The 17,755-nt window shown below is 40.0% G+C and overlaps 1 protein-coding gene across 3 annotated transcripts in view; it reads left to right on the top strand.

Moving 5' to 3' along the window:
* Positions 1-17,755, top strand: part of DGKG (diacylglycerol kinase gamma) — a 186,073-nt gene that overhangs the window by 65,015 nt on the left and 103,303 nt on the right. Inside the window, exons 4-6 of one of the 3 annotated variants that reach the window (XM_060768046.2) lie at positions 4,208-4,228; positions 10,666-10,831; positions 13,761-13,823. In XM_060768046.2, coding sequence (XP_060624029.2) covers positions 4,208-4,228; positions 10,666-10,831; positions 13,761-13,823 — 250 coding nt within the window. The remainder of the gene's footprint in view (positions 1-4,207; positions 4,229-10,665; positions 10,832-13,760; positions 13,824-17,755) is intronic. The other 2 variants (XM_067465916.1, XM_067465915.1) reach the window with 2 other exon arrangements.

The raw sequence follows: 17,755 nt of genomic DNA, 5'->3' as shown, positions 1-17,755 counted from the left end.
CATAATAGTTCTTTTTGGTTCCAGAATTGTTCCTTAGGCTGAGTATTTTAAAAGGTGACAGTAGAACTATTTTATCAGTCCCCAAATAGATGCCTCCAAGAGCCAAACTAATTCTGATGTTAGACACACCTTTATCATCAAGTATTTTGCAAACACGTCACACATAGAGAATGGCACAGAATGAGGGAGTGGTTTTCATCAGAAAAGCATCCACATGGGGAGGAGAGCTTTTTTTCTGGACATAATAACAGATTATGGGGAGATGATTGCCTTTGGGACAGGGGCAAGAACAGAATTTGGGAGACTTACTTTTCTAGACTACATTCTATGAGTTAGAGAACAAAAAGTTACTTTTTCTAAGCTCTGGTGAGGGATGAAGGCAAGCTCTCTCTCTTATTCCTGATGACTTTTACATCTCCCCAGTTTGCAATAGATGTTGTTATTTTTAAAAGTTTGGTGTGGGTTAAGAGGATATGGTATTAAGCTTGTTTTATGCATAGGTAAAGGTAAAGGTTTCCCCTGACATTCAGTCTAGTGGTGTCCAACTCTGGGGGGTGGTGTTCATCTCCTTTTCTAAGCCAAAGAGCTGGTGTTGTCCATAGATGCCTCAAAGGTTATGTGGTCAGCATGACTGCATGGAGTGGCATTACCTTCCTGCAGAAGCGGTACCTATTGATCTACTCACATTTGCATGTTTTCAAATTGCTAGGTTGGCAGAAGATGGGCCTAACTCACCCCACTCCCTGGATTCAAACCACCGACATTTTAATCAGCAAGTTCAGCAGCTCAGCGGTTTAACCCACTGTGCTACTAGGGGCCCCTGTGCATATTAACTCAAAATAACAATGGAGAATAGTGCTAATGAAATGCAGTCTAATCCTTAACGTGTTCACTCCAAAGTCAGTCCCTCTGAATGGAATGGGAGACAAATACTGCAAAAGCCCCGAGCCCCATAAATTTATTTAAAATACATTGTTGCCACACTAGAAACAGATCCAACACTTCTGCTGCAGCTGCAATTACAGGTATCCTTGATGCAAAATCCAAAAAAATGCATTCCAGGATCAGTTTGGGGATCAGAAGTAACAAATATGGAGTTTGTTACATTTTGCTTTAATTTTAATGGAAGAAAGCTGTTTTTAAAGCCTTCCAATTCTATTGTTGTCAACTCTTAACACTCTAGGGTAGGACAGGCTACATATTAAAAGCAATATATTATATAGAGTGATTAAACATGTGTCAATTGGAACATTTCAAGAAACCATCTCACCAGTTTGTTAGCCAAGATTTATAATGTAAACAAGGGGCAATGTTTCTTATTTTCTCCCTTGTTTTCACATGCACATCTCTCTGTAAAAAGGAAGGGGAGTGAGAAAATATTAAAGTTTTAGGTACATTTTATTGCATGCCTCTCCTTTAAATATAATACCACATAAGAAAAGGATAATTCCTCACGTTCTGGGAATTGGTTCTCCATCTTCTTAAAAGGTGGCGAAGGACAAAGAAAATGATAAAATGATAGAAAGATTTTTAGATTTCTTACAATTAATGTAAGAAACACAAAGGCCTCTAGATCAGGCATGGGCAAACTTCGGCCCTCCTGATGTTTTTTCAGGATGTTTTTTCATTATTTCAACTCCCACAATTCCTAACAGCCTCGGGTTCCCTCAGAGGGAAAAGGAAGGGACCTGAGGCTGTCCAAAACACCAGGAGGGCCAGAGTTTACCCATGGCTGATCTAGATGTTCTTGTACTGTAAGTTCCAGCACCCCTTGACAATGATGCAGAATGTTGAGAGTTGCAGTCCAATAACTTCTAAAAGACTGTCTCACTCCCATTCTTATTGGGGGAGAGATGGAGACAAGCAAGAAACATACGTTGGAATAGTTACTTTTGTATTTACCGCTGTATTAACCCCTAGCCAGCATAACCACTATCATACTGACTGTAGAATTCTGGAAGTTATGGTTGCACCAAGTAACTTTCCCTGGCTCTGAAGAGGACTTTTCACAGGGGCAATACGCACGAGAAAACAATGTGTCTCCTCCATTATAGGAAGAAAAGATTACTAAGAACACCAATAGCTAGTTGATCCAAGTAAGAAAAGGAGCCCACAACAGAGCTTTTCAAGTGCACAAAGCACTCCAGGATGGGGGCGATATCAAATGAAATTAAAGGAGGAATGGGCACAAAAGAATTTGCCAGGAAGCTCTTGACACATGAAATAATTACAAGGACAAGCCAACAAAAGAAACAACGGAAATTGCCACTGTGCTGCCTCTTACGGAGTGGGCTTGTTAGGCAGGGCAAATGCTGTTTTGTGGGGTGGCTGCAAGTAGGCGGCATGGCTTTCTTCCCAAGGTAGCGGTTTGTATCCCCCAGCAAGAGATACGACTGCAATGATTACCATTGCACAAAGCCATCGACTGAGGTATAATTCACTCCTTTGGGCCCAGAGAAATTACTGCATTTGCCGTTGACTTTAATGACTAATTGCCTTTGAAGTCTCCTTGAAGAAATGATTTGCTTTCCAGCAGAGAGCTGCAGAGGAAGCTGACCATAAAGGGGCTGAAGGTGGAAGGGTATTTTCCTCCAGTCCTTTTGTGATATTTACTTTGCATTTGTTCAATGTTTTTCTCACCTGTTGGGTGCGGGGGCAGTAATTCAATTCTCAGAATTATATCACGGCAGGCCTTTTCCCACATCACTTAGGAAAAAACAGAGTAGGATTGGACTTCCCACTCTTTAAGGGGAGATCCCAGCACTGCTGACCCAGGCAGGTTAAGGACATGGTTCAGGTGGCCTTTAGCAATGTAGTCAGATTGTTACTGTTGCTCAGAGCAGGAGGAAAGATTTGATTAGGAGAGTATCCTCCTGTCTCTCTTAACAGAAGATAGCCTCCTCTTTCAAGGCATCAAGTTTATGATGCATTGCCTACTCTGAGTGAGCATCTACACCACTTTAACTGCCATGGCTCAATGCTATGAAATCATGGGATCACAAGGTCTTTTGCTTTCTCTGCCAAACTGCTTACTTAGGTGATCCCTCATAGCCTGAGGATGATGGCCCTCCGAGTGTAGTGTCTTTGTGGTGGGTCCGTAGGTGGCTGTGGAGACCTATTCTTGATCTGCATGTTCTTCCACAGTGAGTACATTGGTTTCCAGGTAGAAGGCAGTCCCAATCAGAGTTGGCTTGACATGCCTTCCTCTTGGCACGTTTCTCCCTTTTACCCTTCATTTGTGTCTCTTCGAATTCAGCAGCATTGCTAGTCACAGCTGACCCCCAGTTAGAGTGCTCAAGGGCCAGGGTTTCTCACTTCTTGGTGTCTATGCCACAGTTTTAAAGGTTGGCTTTAAGCCTATCTTTAAATCTCTTTTCCTGTGCACCAACATTCTGTTTTCCGTTCTTGAGTTGGGAGTAGAGTGACTGCTTTGGAGACGGTGATCGAGCATTCGGACAACATGGCCAATCCAGCAGAGTTGATGGCATAGGAGCATCGCTTCAATGCTGGTGGACTTCCCAGCACACTGACATTTGTCTGCCTGTCTTCCCAAAAGATTTGCAGGATTGTTCAGAGGCAGCATTGATGAAAGCATTCCAGAAGTTGAGTGTGGCATCTGTAGGTACTCCACATTTTGCAGGCATATAACAGAGTTGGGAGGACAATAGCTTTTTATAAACAAGCGCCTTAGTCTTCCTGCAGATGTCCCAATCCTCAAACACTCTCTGCTTCATTTGGAAGATTGCTGCACTCGCAGAGCTCAGGCAGTGTTGTATTTCAGTGTCAATGTTGACTTTTGTGGAAAAGTGGTTGCCAAGGTAGCGGAAATAGTCAACATTTTCTAATGTTACACTATTGAGCTGTATTTCTACCAAACTACAGCTGTATGGATTCCATACCACTGAGTCATGGCAGTTAAAGTGGTGTCAAATGGGATTAATTCCCCAGTGAAACCTTAAATAGATTTTTTTCCCTTTCATGTAAGCTTCTTTAACCACTGGGAATTTTTGCAGCTGGAATACTGTAAAACAGCTGATTCTGCCAAGTACATTCTGAGTGGTACAGTCATGGTAAGGACTGTATAAATTGTTGCCTGCAATATCTGGGTTGCTTGTGTCCAGCAGAGTAGCTACTTCTGTTCCTTCTGGTGCGCAGGCACTTCTACACTGAACATCGCTTTGTCTTTTTCTGCTCTTCCTTTCCTCAGAAACAAGACACTCTGAACCAAGTAAGGCTTGTTTTGTATGCTGTATTACTCACACGTGATGTTTCTGTGTTGCTTTGCATGTTTGCTTCAGCACAAATGGAGAACCACCAAAAACTAAGTATGGCATGTAGTTTCAACTAGCACTGTATAAAAGGGGGTGGGATGTAGTGAACCCTCAAGATTACATCTATATTCTTAGAATTGCCATATATATATGTCCAAATGTACAGAGGCAGTTTGTCACTTTGGTTCAATGCATAGTGAATTTCTGTCATTATTCTTGTAGTATAATCCATGAAAAACATGGCTTACCATCAGTGAGGATTGTATTGCAGGAAGGTGCCTGTGAATTTAAGGATTTTCCACAAATGAGCTTTGAACCAGCCTTTCCTTAAATTACCCTGTGATAAAAATACAGAATATAAATTCAATTACTAGTCCCAAGCTGGAGCAGATCCATTGAATCAATTGCTGCATGGTAAATCAATAATTACATAAATCTTATAGATTCCAAGGGTTTTCTCTAATTGGGCTTAGCAATTTGATTTCATTCACGAAGTTCACTTTGGCAGCCAATTTTTCCCTGTATCATTTTCTCTGAGTACATATTCTTCCATAGGCAAAGAGAGTGGAATCAGTACTCTCAAGGGAACCCTAAGGTTTGCAAAAGGAAAGGGCAAATCTTTAAGCAAATGTTTCCAAAGGAAAGGGAAAAACCAAATTAATATAGTGAAGAGTGAGCATGCAAAATACTGACTTAGATGGGAAGGTGGAAAAGCCAGAAGAGAAGGGAAGGGAGTATCCAGGAGGAAGATATGGCTGGCTGTCTGGCTGGAAGAAATACCGAAACCATAACTGTAGTCCATTTTTCAACTTTGTGATGTAGGTTCCAATCCATATGAATGACGTTTGCCCATGGCACAAATCATAGTAGAGGGTCTCAAATGTAATGTTTAATGTCTTGAATGAAAACCCTTCAACTGAACTTCAGTTAATTGCTGAACTGCAGAGTCAGTGGGGGTGTTCAAAGTGCAAAACAATCCATAAGGTTGGCACACTTTCTCAACAATAATGTTGAGTGAGTGGCATGCTGATAATTTGCTTGAAATGATAGTCTTCTTGCAGGATTGTGGGTTCTGGCTGCAACATTATGTTGTAGAGTTAGGAAAGGAAATCCCACATCCCCTCAATCTCTTGAAAGACCTTATTGATGTCTTTGATCTCCAGATATGTGCTTCCCCAGTACAAATCCTCAAAGTAGTGTTATCACGAAAGTGGTGAGCCTCCAAATGATTGTGAATCAGAAAGCCATTATAGGGGCTCATAATATCAGAAAAGCTATTTGAGTTTTCCAATTCATGTTTGCATTGCAAACTGAGCAGTTCACAGCCACATACAGGTAGATCTAAAAGGTACATGTACTGTGAGAGATTTTTTTATATATATATTTCCCAATCTAGCAGCTGAACACAACCATGCATGGTTGTGTTCCAGGGAGACTTGCCATGCAATTGGCAATACATGCACTTGGCAATACATGCCATAACTTGTACTGCACATTTCAACTTCCTAGATCAGTGGTTCTCAACCTGTGGGTCCCCAGGTGTTTTGACCTACAACTCCCAGAAATCCCAACCGTTTACCGGCTACTAGGATTTCTGGGAGTTGAAGGCCAAAACATCTGTGGAGCCACAGGTTGAGAACCACTGTCCTAGATTGCCCAGACCTATTAAGAAGATTAGCTGCATTTCTAGTCTGCTGCTTTTGCTTTACGCATGTAGTCCAGCATAGGCCACTGCTTTCAATGTACGTAAGAGGTGCTGTATTGTGTTTTCTTTGGCAGAAATACACATAGTTGCATTTCTGGAATATAGCTCTAGCTGCTTATTGGGTGCTGTATGTTTGCTGCAGTGTATTTCTGCTTTACCTCTGTAGATGTATATGTTTCTGAATATATACTTGCTTTTGTGCAAAGAACTAAGCAGAGCTCAGTGTATTTCTTCTATATGTATTGTCTTTTTTCTGTAATCTGATATATTTCTGTTTATTTGTACTAGAACAAGTAGATTTCAATGAATTCCTGTTTTGTAGCCTGTGACCAATTATTATGATGGGTTTTGGTATATAAATGGATTTTCTCTCTCTGTCTGATAGTCTTTTCTCACAGAGGTTTAAAACTAGGACTGTTGCAACCACAGAAAGCAAAAACGTTGGTTCTCTGTCCAGTGTGTACCAACCAGAACAAATGTGTTTATTATGATTATTTGTTTTATGAAGCGTTTTGGATTCCAACATCACTACTATTGCTCTCCAGCCATTATTTTAATATACAGCCAGACATATTCTGTGCAGTAAGAAAATGTGTTGTAAGAAATAGGTTTTGGGCAGTTGGCAGTATATGCTTTCACGAGGAACAAGCAAATAAGTAAGATGCATAAATCAATAACAAGTTAGGAAGACTACTGTTATTTTTCAGTTTAAATACATACTATTAGTATATTATTGGGACAAACCATCTGACTGCTCTAAGGATGTCTATCTACTTTGACTCCAATTGTATTTCTATAGGCATTCTCAACTGCACCCAGTTTTTATTGAATCATAGAATTATAGAGTTGGAAGGGACCTCGTGGACCATCCAGTCCAACCCCTTGCCAAGAAGCAGGAAAATCAGAATCAATCACAATCCTTTCAGACCATGCCTATGGCATTTATTATCATCTAGAAAATATCCATTTTCACTACTATCTTTTTGTAAATAATTTCTGCACTAGACAGATTTTGTCAATGTCAGTTCAGTCCCTAGTGGCATGATACTTGAGGGACAATGCCATCATATCTTCAGCCAATGTCATGATGAAGTTGTCTCTGTTTCCTTCTACAAAGCATTGCACAGTGATGCAAAATAGCATGTGATGCCAAGCAGATTGGAGGAAATCTCCTCTTTGGTGCCAGTCCTTTCACTTCTTTTGCAGTAAGGAAAGAGCTTAGACCAATGTTTTTCAACCTTCCTAATGCCGTGACCCTTTAATACAGATCCTCATGTTGTGGTGACCCACAACCAGATCATTATTTGCATTGCTACTTCACAACTGTAATTTTGCTACTGTTATGAATCGTAAGGTAAATATCTGATATGTAGGATGTATCCTTATTCACTGGACCGAATTTGGCACAAATACCCGATTCACCCAAATATGAATACTTTTGGGGTTGGGATTGGGGGGGGGGGGTTGATTTTGCCATTTGGGAGTTGTAGTTGCTGGGGTTTATAGTTCATCTATAATCAAAGAGCATTCTAAATTCCACCAAAGATGGAATGGAACCAAACTTGGCATGACCAAGAGAAAATACTGGAAGGGTTTGGTGGGCATTGACCTCGCATTTTGGAGTTGTAGTTTACCTACATCCAGAGAGCACTCAAAATGCCCAATGTGAACACTGGTGGAGTTTGGGGAGAATAGACCTTGACATTTGAGAGTTGCATTTGCTGGGATTTATAGTTCATCTACAATCAAAGAGCATTCTGAACATGACCAATAATAGAATTGGGCCAAAACTTTCCACATGGAACCTCCATGACCAACAGAAAATACTGTCCCTCAGTTCTTGTGGGTTTTTTCAGGCTATATGGCCATGTTCTAGAAGCATTTCTCCTGACGTTTCGCCTGCATCTATGGCAAGCTTCCTCAGAGGTGAGAAAATACTGTGTTTTCTGATGGTCTTTGGAGACCCCTCCAAAGGGGGTTTTGACACCCCCTCAAAACCTCCCCAGGGTGACCCCCAGGTTGAGAAACACTGACTTAGACTAAACCTTTTTTATTTCAGTTTATTTCATTTCAATCCTTCCTTTCTCCCAATATAGAGAGTCTAGGTGGCTAACATCAACAGCCATGATGCAAATTAAAAACAAGGGGAAAGCATCAAAAACAAAACAAAAAACAATCAAGCAATTATTCCATGTCACAAAATACAATTAAAATACAATTAACTGTAAATCCTACCATTCTCATACCTATCTGAAACATTCCTGAAATTCAATTATATATACTTGACCTGTAAACATCCTTTTTCCATTCCCCCTTCTTCAATGGCAATGCAATGCTGCTAATGTGATCTTTTTTTCTGAGAGCTGAATAACACCATTCCAGCTCTGACCTTCCATAACTTACAGTAATCATCCTTCTCACCATGGAGGCTTGTTTGCATGCCCTGTCAGTGTATTCAGATTTATGTTCTGTGTTTTAAATGGCTTATTGATCAGTCCTGATGATGAGCCAAAAACAAAAGCTCAGAGTTAAAATGTAGCTAGCTACTAGTTTTAAAAGTTTTAAAAGTTGTCAAGGGAAAGCTCGCCTCTTCATTATAAAGTGTGTAAGGCAGAGCTTTTAAATACTCCAGAATTTACAGAATCCCCCAGAAAACATGGGTGGTGTCCATACTTTTCTGACCTCTAAACAGGGCACAGGAGAAAGAAATCTCAAATGTTCATAAAATAATGTAGACTCCCAAACCTATGTATCACCTTGTGACAACTCTCCTTGTTGTTACTGTTATATGCTGTCAAGTCAACTCTGATTTACAGCAACCCTATCTGTGAATTTGGAAATGCTATGGTATTGATAATTCTGACTTTAACATTTAGAAGTGCATCTTTACCCTTTTATCTAGTTTTTTCATAGGTGCCCTTCCAAATCTTAGTGTTCTTCATTCTAATCAATGCTTCCTCCTAAGCAAAGAAAATCTTTTACAGTTTTGATGGCTTCACATTAAACTTCATTTTAAAGGCACATACATCTTCTGTGGCCATTATTTTTGTTTTCTTAATCTTCAGTTGCAACTGAATAAATAAATAAATATCTAAATCAGTTGTTCCTAATCTGTATTATGTGGACCACCACTAAAATGTTGTCCACGGCCTCATGGTTACTATACCATTGCAATGAGAGTGACTGGTCTCGCAAAACCCTCTTATAGAGCCGATATAACAGGGACATCGGGAGGATGTCCTGACTGCTGCTTCTCCTCCTCCCTCCCCCTGAGTGGAGCCATTCCATGTGGCACCTGGAAGCAGGGGCACCTTGGTGTCTTCGCTTTTAGGACTATCTCTGGGGTTATTTGGGGTGCTGATTCAGAAAATTGCATTTGATAGTCCACATCAGCTCTAGATTATTAAATATGATTTTCTGTGGGTGAGCAGATGGTGACTACTGGGTGGCATCTGTTCTGTTTCAGAAACTAGAGCTGATGTGGTCTATCTAATGCAATTTTCTGAATCAGCATCCCAAATAACCAAAACGAATCTAAAGTTGATCAAAACCTGATTCGTAACCTTTTTCGTACTAATGTTGGAGAGTGGACCCTGGTCAAAGTGGCCCCTAGTCAAAACATGGCTGGGAACCACTGATCTTATTACATAAACCCTGCTTTAGTATTTTCTTTATTAATCTGCACAGAAAATCATCCAGGTCTTAGTTATTTCTTTGCAAGCAGTTTGGGGTCACCTGAATACTTTCATTTCAACTGAAATTTCATCTAGATCTAATTCTGCTTTTGGCATGCTTGGTGGTTCTTGTGATACACAAATTAGTCTCTATTGATACAGTGATAACCATTAACTTGTTTGGGATTCAGAGGTTCCAATATCTGGATGTAATTATGTTGTCATACTCCACGTCAGTGTCTTATTTCTGTCAAACAACAAGTAGTCTCATTAAAATGTATCTTGGAATAAAAGGGAAGTTACCAATGATTTTTGAATAAAAGAAAAAAAATGAATGAGAATCACTGAGTTTGGAAGAGACCTTGTGGGACATCCAGTTCAACCCCCTGCCAAGAAGCAGGAAAAATGCATTCAAAACACCCCTAACAGATGGCCATCCATTGTCTGCTTAAAAGCCTCCACAGAAGGAGCCTCCACCACACTCCAGGTCATAGAGTTCCACTGCTGAACAGCTCTCACAGTCAGGAAGTTCTTCCTCATGTTTAGGTGGAATCTCCTTTCCTGTAAGTTTGAAGCCATTGTTCTGCGTCCTAGTCTCCAGGGCAGCAGAAAACAAGCTTGCTCCCTCCTCCCTATGATTTCCCCTCACATATTTATACATGGCTATCATGTCTCTTCTCAGTGCGGTTCTTTGAAAATATTGCTTTGATGTTCTGCTTTTTAGAAATCAATCATATTTGATGAAATAAAATAAATGTTATGCAAAATACTCTGAACATGTGTTTATGTGCTTTTGAAAGCACAAAAAGTAGATAGCTTTCTTCAGAGTCTCAGAAAGATCTGTGACCAAAAGCTGTGTTGTGGAATCCTGAACAGTTGGTGGCCAGTTCTTATCATTGTGATTTGTGGGAAATCAGTATTCATTTAAATGTGTGGCGTGGGTCTCCTTTTTTAACAAAAAGAGCTCCTGCTGGATTTCTAAAGGGTCCTGACTGCCTTCCTTTCCTCCCTGCAGCCTATCGACTATGAAGGATTCCAGCTTTTCATGAGAACCTATCTGGAGGTTGATATTCCTGAAGAGCTCTGCCAACACCTCTTCTTGTCCTTCAAACGAAAAATTTGCCAATATTCCCCAGAGAGCCAGCAGCAAAGTTCCAGCGTTACGCAGCTCAGCAATCTTGGTGAGCAGTATGAATTCTCTCCTATTTGTTTCAGACCTCACTACCTCCCACGCAGTGAATCAACAGTTCTACTTGTAAGGTTAAAATCCAATGTTGCCTGCATGCTCAATGAAATTAAAACACGAAATGAATCTGGAATGATCTTGGATATCTACTTTTGCAGATGTGTTTTTTAGAATATAACAAATGTCGCAGTGTGGATTTCTTTTGTTGTGGGTTTGAGGCAGCTGGGTGCAGAATATTATTTTTCAATCCACCTCTCTTTTGGTGTTCAACTCCTTTTATCCCAGTCACTCAGTCAGCATTCCCAAGGCCACTGAGTCTGATCACCATGTATGGATATGTACTTTACACAGATGCATATTTTCCATCGTCCTCATTTGGCTGTTTGGGGATTGCCCCCAGTCCCTATTTAGATTCCTCCTTCCCCCTCATCCCAAATTGTGTGGAGATTTTTGTTTTGCATTTATATAGTTGTGCCAAAACATTTGAGGGAAGTTGATCAAGGAGAACAAATATAACCATGTTCATCTGACGCTGTGGGTTAGCAGTGCCAGCAAGGGTGTTCCCCATGTTCCTGCCTCAGCCTGTTGCATCCATCATGTATCCATTTGCTTTGTAATGGGGTGTTAAATAAATATGGGTTGAGTTCTGGAGCTAGGAAAATTGTGAAGTGGTCATTTTGTCTCATGCTTGCCTGAAGCTGGATGCTTGTAATTCAATTCAAAAATTCTGGGATATGATCCAAGATCCTCCTTTTCACTGGGAATCCACACACAAATATATACTTTCCATAGGTGCAAATGCTTCATCAGCTTTTTTTAGATGACACATATAACACTATGTACCACAATTTTTGTTCCTGGGTTATAAATGTCATTTTTAATTGGTTCTATCATAAAAACATGGGAAAAGTTTATTAAACTGCAAAACTTTGTTTTAGCAGGAGATCCTGCAGCACAGTTTGCTATCATTTTTCAATGAATAACTCATTAAGTTCAACCAATTCAACATGGTTTGTGGCAACCACAAAGACAACGTTTCTGAAGTATAACAACTACTTTCAAAGTATGTAGCAAACAACTAAAAAGGAAATACTACTCAAAAATAAGACGTACTGAGTTTAGTGGGACTCACCCTAGGTTGATGAATGGAGGGTTGCAATCTCAGTCTTTCTCTTAGTGAGCATACCTACTCAGAAGTAAGTTTGGCTGAGCAGGATTTTGTGCATGCACGTGCTGATTTTTTCACCAGACAAACAAAAGCCTAAACAAAACAGTAAAATTCCTTTTTGAATAGGGGGAAAGTGAGGGAATGCCCAATTGAGTGAGTTGTAAAAAGCAGGTGGTGTTGCTTGGTGGAACACACACCAGTTGGCCAACAAATGTGACCAACAATAGGTGCAACTACACTATAGAATTAAGACAGTTTGCTGCCTCTTTAATAATAATAATAATAATAATAATAATAATAATAATAATACAAAGTATGGATCATTGATGTTGTAATCCCAGGCGAAAGAAGGATTGAAGAGAAACAACTGGAAAAGCTGACACGATATGAAAATTTAAAGCTCAAACTGCAAAGACTCTGACACAAGCCAATAAAGGTGGTCCCAGTGGTGATTGGCACACTGAGTGCAGTGCCTAAAGACCTTGGCCTGCACTTAAACACAATTGGCACTGACAAAATTACCATCTGCCAGCTGCAGAAGGCCACCTTACTGGGATCTTCACACATTATTCTCTGATACATCAAACAGTCCTAGACACTTGAGAAGTGACCGATGCGTGATCCAATACGACAGCCAGGAGAGTGATCTTGTTTGCTGTGTACTAATCTTGCTGTGTATCTAATAATAATAATAATAATAATAATAATAATAATAATCAACAACAACAACAACAACAACTTTATTTTTGAACCCCGCCTCCATCTCCCCAGAGGGACTTGGAGCGGCTTACATGGGGCCAAGCCCGATCAACACAGTTAAAATGTAACACATTAAAATACATAACAACAGTATTAAAAAAAATAAAACAGCAACATTATAACAGTATATAAAAACAGGCATCAAAATCAACAACCAATAACAAAATTGCTAAGGGAGTAGGATGCCTTGATTCCAGGAATGGTTTGTCCTGTCAGTGGGTTCTTCAGTGTGAATGTAGATGTGCAATCTGACGGAAACTCTTTCCACATTTCATGCATTTATATGGTTTCTCCTCTGTGTGGGTTCTTAGATTTGTACATAAACTGTTCCTATAAGGGAAGCTCTTTCCACATGCATATATATGGCTTCTGTCTGGTATGCATTTTTTGATGTGAATACAGACCTGAGTCCTGCTTGAAGCTCTTTCCACATTCCATGCATTTCTATGGTCTCTCCTCTGTATGGGTTTTTGATGCAACTGTAGATTTGCCCTCTTCCTGAAGCTTTTCCCACATTCCATGCAGTGATAGGGTTTCTCCCCTGTCTGGGTTAACTGGTGCAAATGTAAATTGTACTGTACTGCACTTTCAGGTACAAATATCATAACTATTACTGGTTTGGATTCCCTATAGCTGTAAATGTTCAAAACCTCCCAAATTACTAAAGTGTATTGCATGGGCCTGTAAGAAGGTCCAGAGCTTGGAAAAGTTACTTTTTTGAACCACAATTCTCAGACTTCTTCAGCCTGCATGGTCAACATTCTGCATGGGCTTTGCGCTGGCACTGTGTATCTCTGCATGTGGATATTGAAGCTACGGTCAGGGGATGCTGAAACCCACTATGAGTTTTGTGTGTTTTCTACAAAAAGAGTGAACAAACCTAAGGGTTATTAACTTTCAATGTGCATTTTAAAATCTGCATTGGTTACAATAAGCATTTGGCCAGCAGCTTTTATTCGGGTGTGTATTTATTCATCTTTTTTCCCCATACATTCAGAGTCCAAGACTATTGATACAGGCATCTCCATCCAGACTGAAGTTGCTTGTGCTCCTGTTACAGGTATTCACTCTGAGAAATTGCACTTGCTATGAGTAGGGATGGGAAACTTCATGTCCAAGAGCCAAACTTGGTCCTCATACAGCCCTTGCACAGCATATGATCATCTGGTGGTTTCCAGTTTTTAACATGGTTTTCTACTAATTTACTTTTCCCAAAGTTTAGTTATTGGTGATTTGAGCTCTGAACTAAGATATGGTGGCTTTCTTGGTCCATCCTCTTGCCTTTGGCTCTCACCATCACTAGAACATAGTCTCCAAAAAGATGAATTTTCTAACCCTCTAAATTTAGGAATAGTCTGATAGTAAATTGAACACATCCGTTTATTTAACATAGACTGAGCTCCTAATGGCACAATGGGTTAAACCCTTGTGCCATCAGGACGGAAGACGGGTGGATCGGAGGTTCGAATCCAGAGAGAGTATGGATGAGCTCCTTTTGTCAGCTGCAGCTCCCCATGCGGGGACATGAGGGAAGCCTCCCACAAGGATGGTAAAACATCAAAAACATCCAGGCATACACTGGGCAACCTACTTGCAGATGGCCAATTCTCTCACACCAGAAGTGACTTGCACTTTCTCAAGTCGCTCCTGGCATGAAAAAAATAATAACATAAAGCCACACAAGGCTATGACACATGTATGAGCCCACCAATAAGAAGCAAACTCTATTTTCAAACTAGAAACACCACACTTATTTGTTCTATCTTCTTCTGCTGTTCTAGCTGTTATCATAGCCTGATATATCAGGGCATTTTGGAACATGGTTAAGAATGTCTTGTACATGTTTAACTTAACTTGACATCTCTATAATCTCACAACATTTTCCATGCCCAAACAAACTGCTCTTCGTGGGGTTTTTTTCTTTTCTTAATTAGGCCTTATGGCACTTTCTGACTTTTCCTCTTCACCACTCTGATACTGAATGGGGGTCCTCATGCTGAAAGAGTTTCCCCAAACCTGGCTTAGAACCAAAGCAAAGTGTAATTCAACACCATTTAGAGATCAGCACTTCATCCACTTTTAGTTGAGCTTTGGAGACCCATATTCCACATTGAATAGGAACCTCCACAAATATAAATAAATCCAACTGGTTTCTTCTTCAGCTCTCACACTCTTTTGCTCATTCAATTTGTGTTTTGTTTTCACTGGGAACTACCCTTTCTCTGGAAATCCTGCACAAAGAGGCATGCAGCAGCTAAGTAAACATGTCGCACAAAGACTGCCTGGGTGCCAAGGCCTTTAAAAACTCCCTCCTATTATTTCAGCATGATCTGGCATTTGTAACCATTCCTTTCTGCCAGGAAACAGTTGCTATACAGAGATGTCTTTTCTTCAAGTGTTGCATTTCTGCTATTACCATGAAGAGACATCTCTTCTCTACCGTACTGATTAGATACAGATGCAAATGGAAGAAAATACATCATTTTTCCTTGTGACAGTATAGTTATTTGGAGAACATGGATGGAACTTGTTTAGAAATGGTAGATGAATAGAGAGTTAGCCTGGTGTAGTGGTTTGAGTCATGGGCAATGACTTTAGAGGCCATCGTTCAACTCCCCACTCAACCATGAAAATCCACTCAAGGTAACCTTGAGTGAGTCAGTCCCTCAGCTTCAGAAGACCCATGATAGGTTCATCTTAGGGTTGACATCAGCTGGACTTCAAAGGTACGCAGCAACAAAAATGGTGATAGAAGTGTAAATAAAAGGGGCCTTTTGGAAGTAGTTCTCTAAACAAATCATCACTTGGCATTATGCTTCTCTAATTTTGTGCTTAGGAGATGAAAAGGTTCTGAAAATATGGTATAGCAGTTTGACTCTTGAACTAGGAATCTAGGAGATCAGGTTTCAAATCCCCACTCAAGCATGTGAGATCACAGGTGACCTTGGCAACTTACCCACTCAGTGGGGCCTTCTACACAAATTAGTATGAAATTGGAGTTTAAAATGCTGATTTCATACAAATTTGATGCTCATACCGGGGGCTAAAACCTTGCCTTTCGGGTTAGGGGATGGCCACATTCCCATATGTGCCAATTTGCAGTTGGCACTCAAGGAGATGCCCCATAGCCTGCCCTCCTTTACCCTCTTTTCTGCCCTTAGAATACTAAAAAAATAGCTTGTTTACTGAGCTTGAAAGTGTCTCCTTCTTCTGTGGCACCTCTAAAGGATGAACAGAGCTTTCTAGATGGAAGGGGGGATTTCCCCCTTGGAAATTCTGTTACGTCATTTACAGGTGCAACAGAGGAAGGAGAAGCCTTTAGGCTCAAAAAGGAGACTATTTTTAGTGTTTTAAAAACAGGAAAAAAATGAGCAATTGGGGGAGGGGGGCTGCCACTGCCATCCCTCCTCCGCAACCTGCTTGATCATTGTGGAGACTGCTCCTGAGATCACGCATGGCAATCTCAGGAGCAATGTCCACAAGCCCCATACCTCCAAATATTTTTTAACCCAGAATAAACCTAAATTTCCAGGATTATTCCAGATTAATGTGCTGCATACACCACATTTTAGATGGAGCCTTATATGAAGGAATAACAAACCTCCTCAGAACCAACCCCATCAAGAAAATGCTAGGGAAGGGTTGCCAGAAGTCAGAGTCTATGTAAAGGCACAGGACCACAGTGGCTTCTTCTGACCTATTATGATTAGTTAAATTTGGTTCTCAGTTGATACAGTGAAATTTCCCTTAAAGTAGGAGCAGGAAACTCATGGTCTACTAATTGTTCTTGGATTACAGATTCCACTGACTATCCAGGTGGAAACTGTAATCCAAATATATCTGAAAAGTAGCACAGTTTGCCCTCCCTTGCTCTGAAATATGTTGTTCTGTTATAGATGTCTGAAACTTGACCTCTTTTGCTCTCATCTCTATCAAGCGCATGAAATCCCCACCACCACCACCACCACCACCATAGCTTATCTGCAGAGGTTTGTTTTTTTATTTAAGCTTTAAGACACACAAACATTCACAGCCTACTTCTCAGTACATATGATGTTGTTCCAAAAATGATTTCCAGTCCAATCTTTGAACCCAAAAAACATGAGTGGATGGAACTGAAAAAGGTACTGTACAACTCATGCCAAAAGTGGCATGCTGTTTCCCTGCTCACAAAGCACTCTGTGGTCCAAGGAAGCAAAATAAAAGTAATGGGACTTTATTAATAGAAACTGATTATTACATTTGACAGCTTTTTACCTATCCTGCAGCAGAAAAGTTTGCAGTGTTCCTGGATAAAACATGATGGCCACAAATACTATTCTCAATCTGAAGGTGTCTTAATTCAAATGGGTATCTTTTTCAAGTTCAGTTTAAAGATAAACAACCATAAGGAGAGAGCACATCGAGTCCCATCAACATTAATAATAATAATAATAATAATAATAATAATAATAATAATAACTTTATTTATATTCCACTCTATCACACCTGGAAGGACTCAGGGTGGATTCCAAACATAAAAAGCAAACATTCAATGCCCAAATACAACAACAGTACATCAATTCTAACAAAATTTAAACAACCCAACATATAAACATGAATTATAACTTAACAACTAAAATTAAATAAAAAACACAGTTTGTTATAACAGGCACAAGACAAAACAACAAATGGAAACAATAATTTCCATTTAGCACAATTTTTCTTGTTTGGCTGAAATTTTACTGTATTTCTATTTAATTCATATTTTTGCATCAAATTCCTTGTAGCTATGGATACACAAATGCAACTCATTGCCTTTTTGTTCAATTTTTTTGGTGATGCCACTTTTCTCTCCCTTTGGAAAAAAAAGAGAGAGATGTTCTTAAATATTTCAATGAGCCAAGGTGGGTTCTTTTTCCTGCCACATCCTGGAAATTAAACCTACCAGCTGTTTCTGTTTGAGGACACCGTAAAATGCAGGGGCACCAGCAATCCAGTGGCAATAGAGTG

The sequence above is a fragment of the Anolis sagrei genome, chromosome 3 (genome assembly GCF_037176765.1).
Source record: "Anolis sagrei isolate rAnoSag1 chromosome 3, rAnoSag1.mat, whole genome shotgun sequence".
In the NCBI taxonomy this organism is placed as follows: Eukaryota; Metazoa; Chordata; class Lepidosauria; order Squamata; family Dactyloidae; genus Anolis; species Anolis sagrei.
This window is presented reverse-complemented; position numbering and strand designations above follow the sequence as displayed.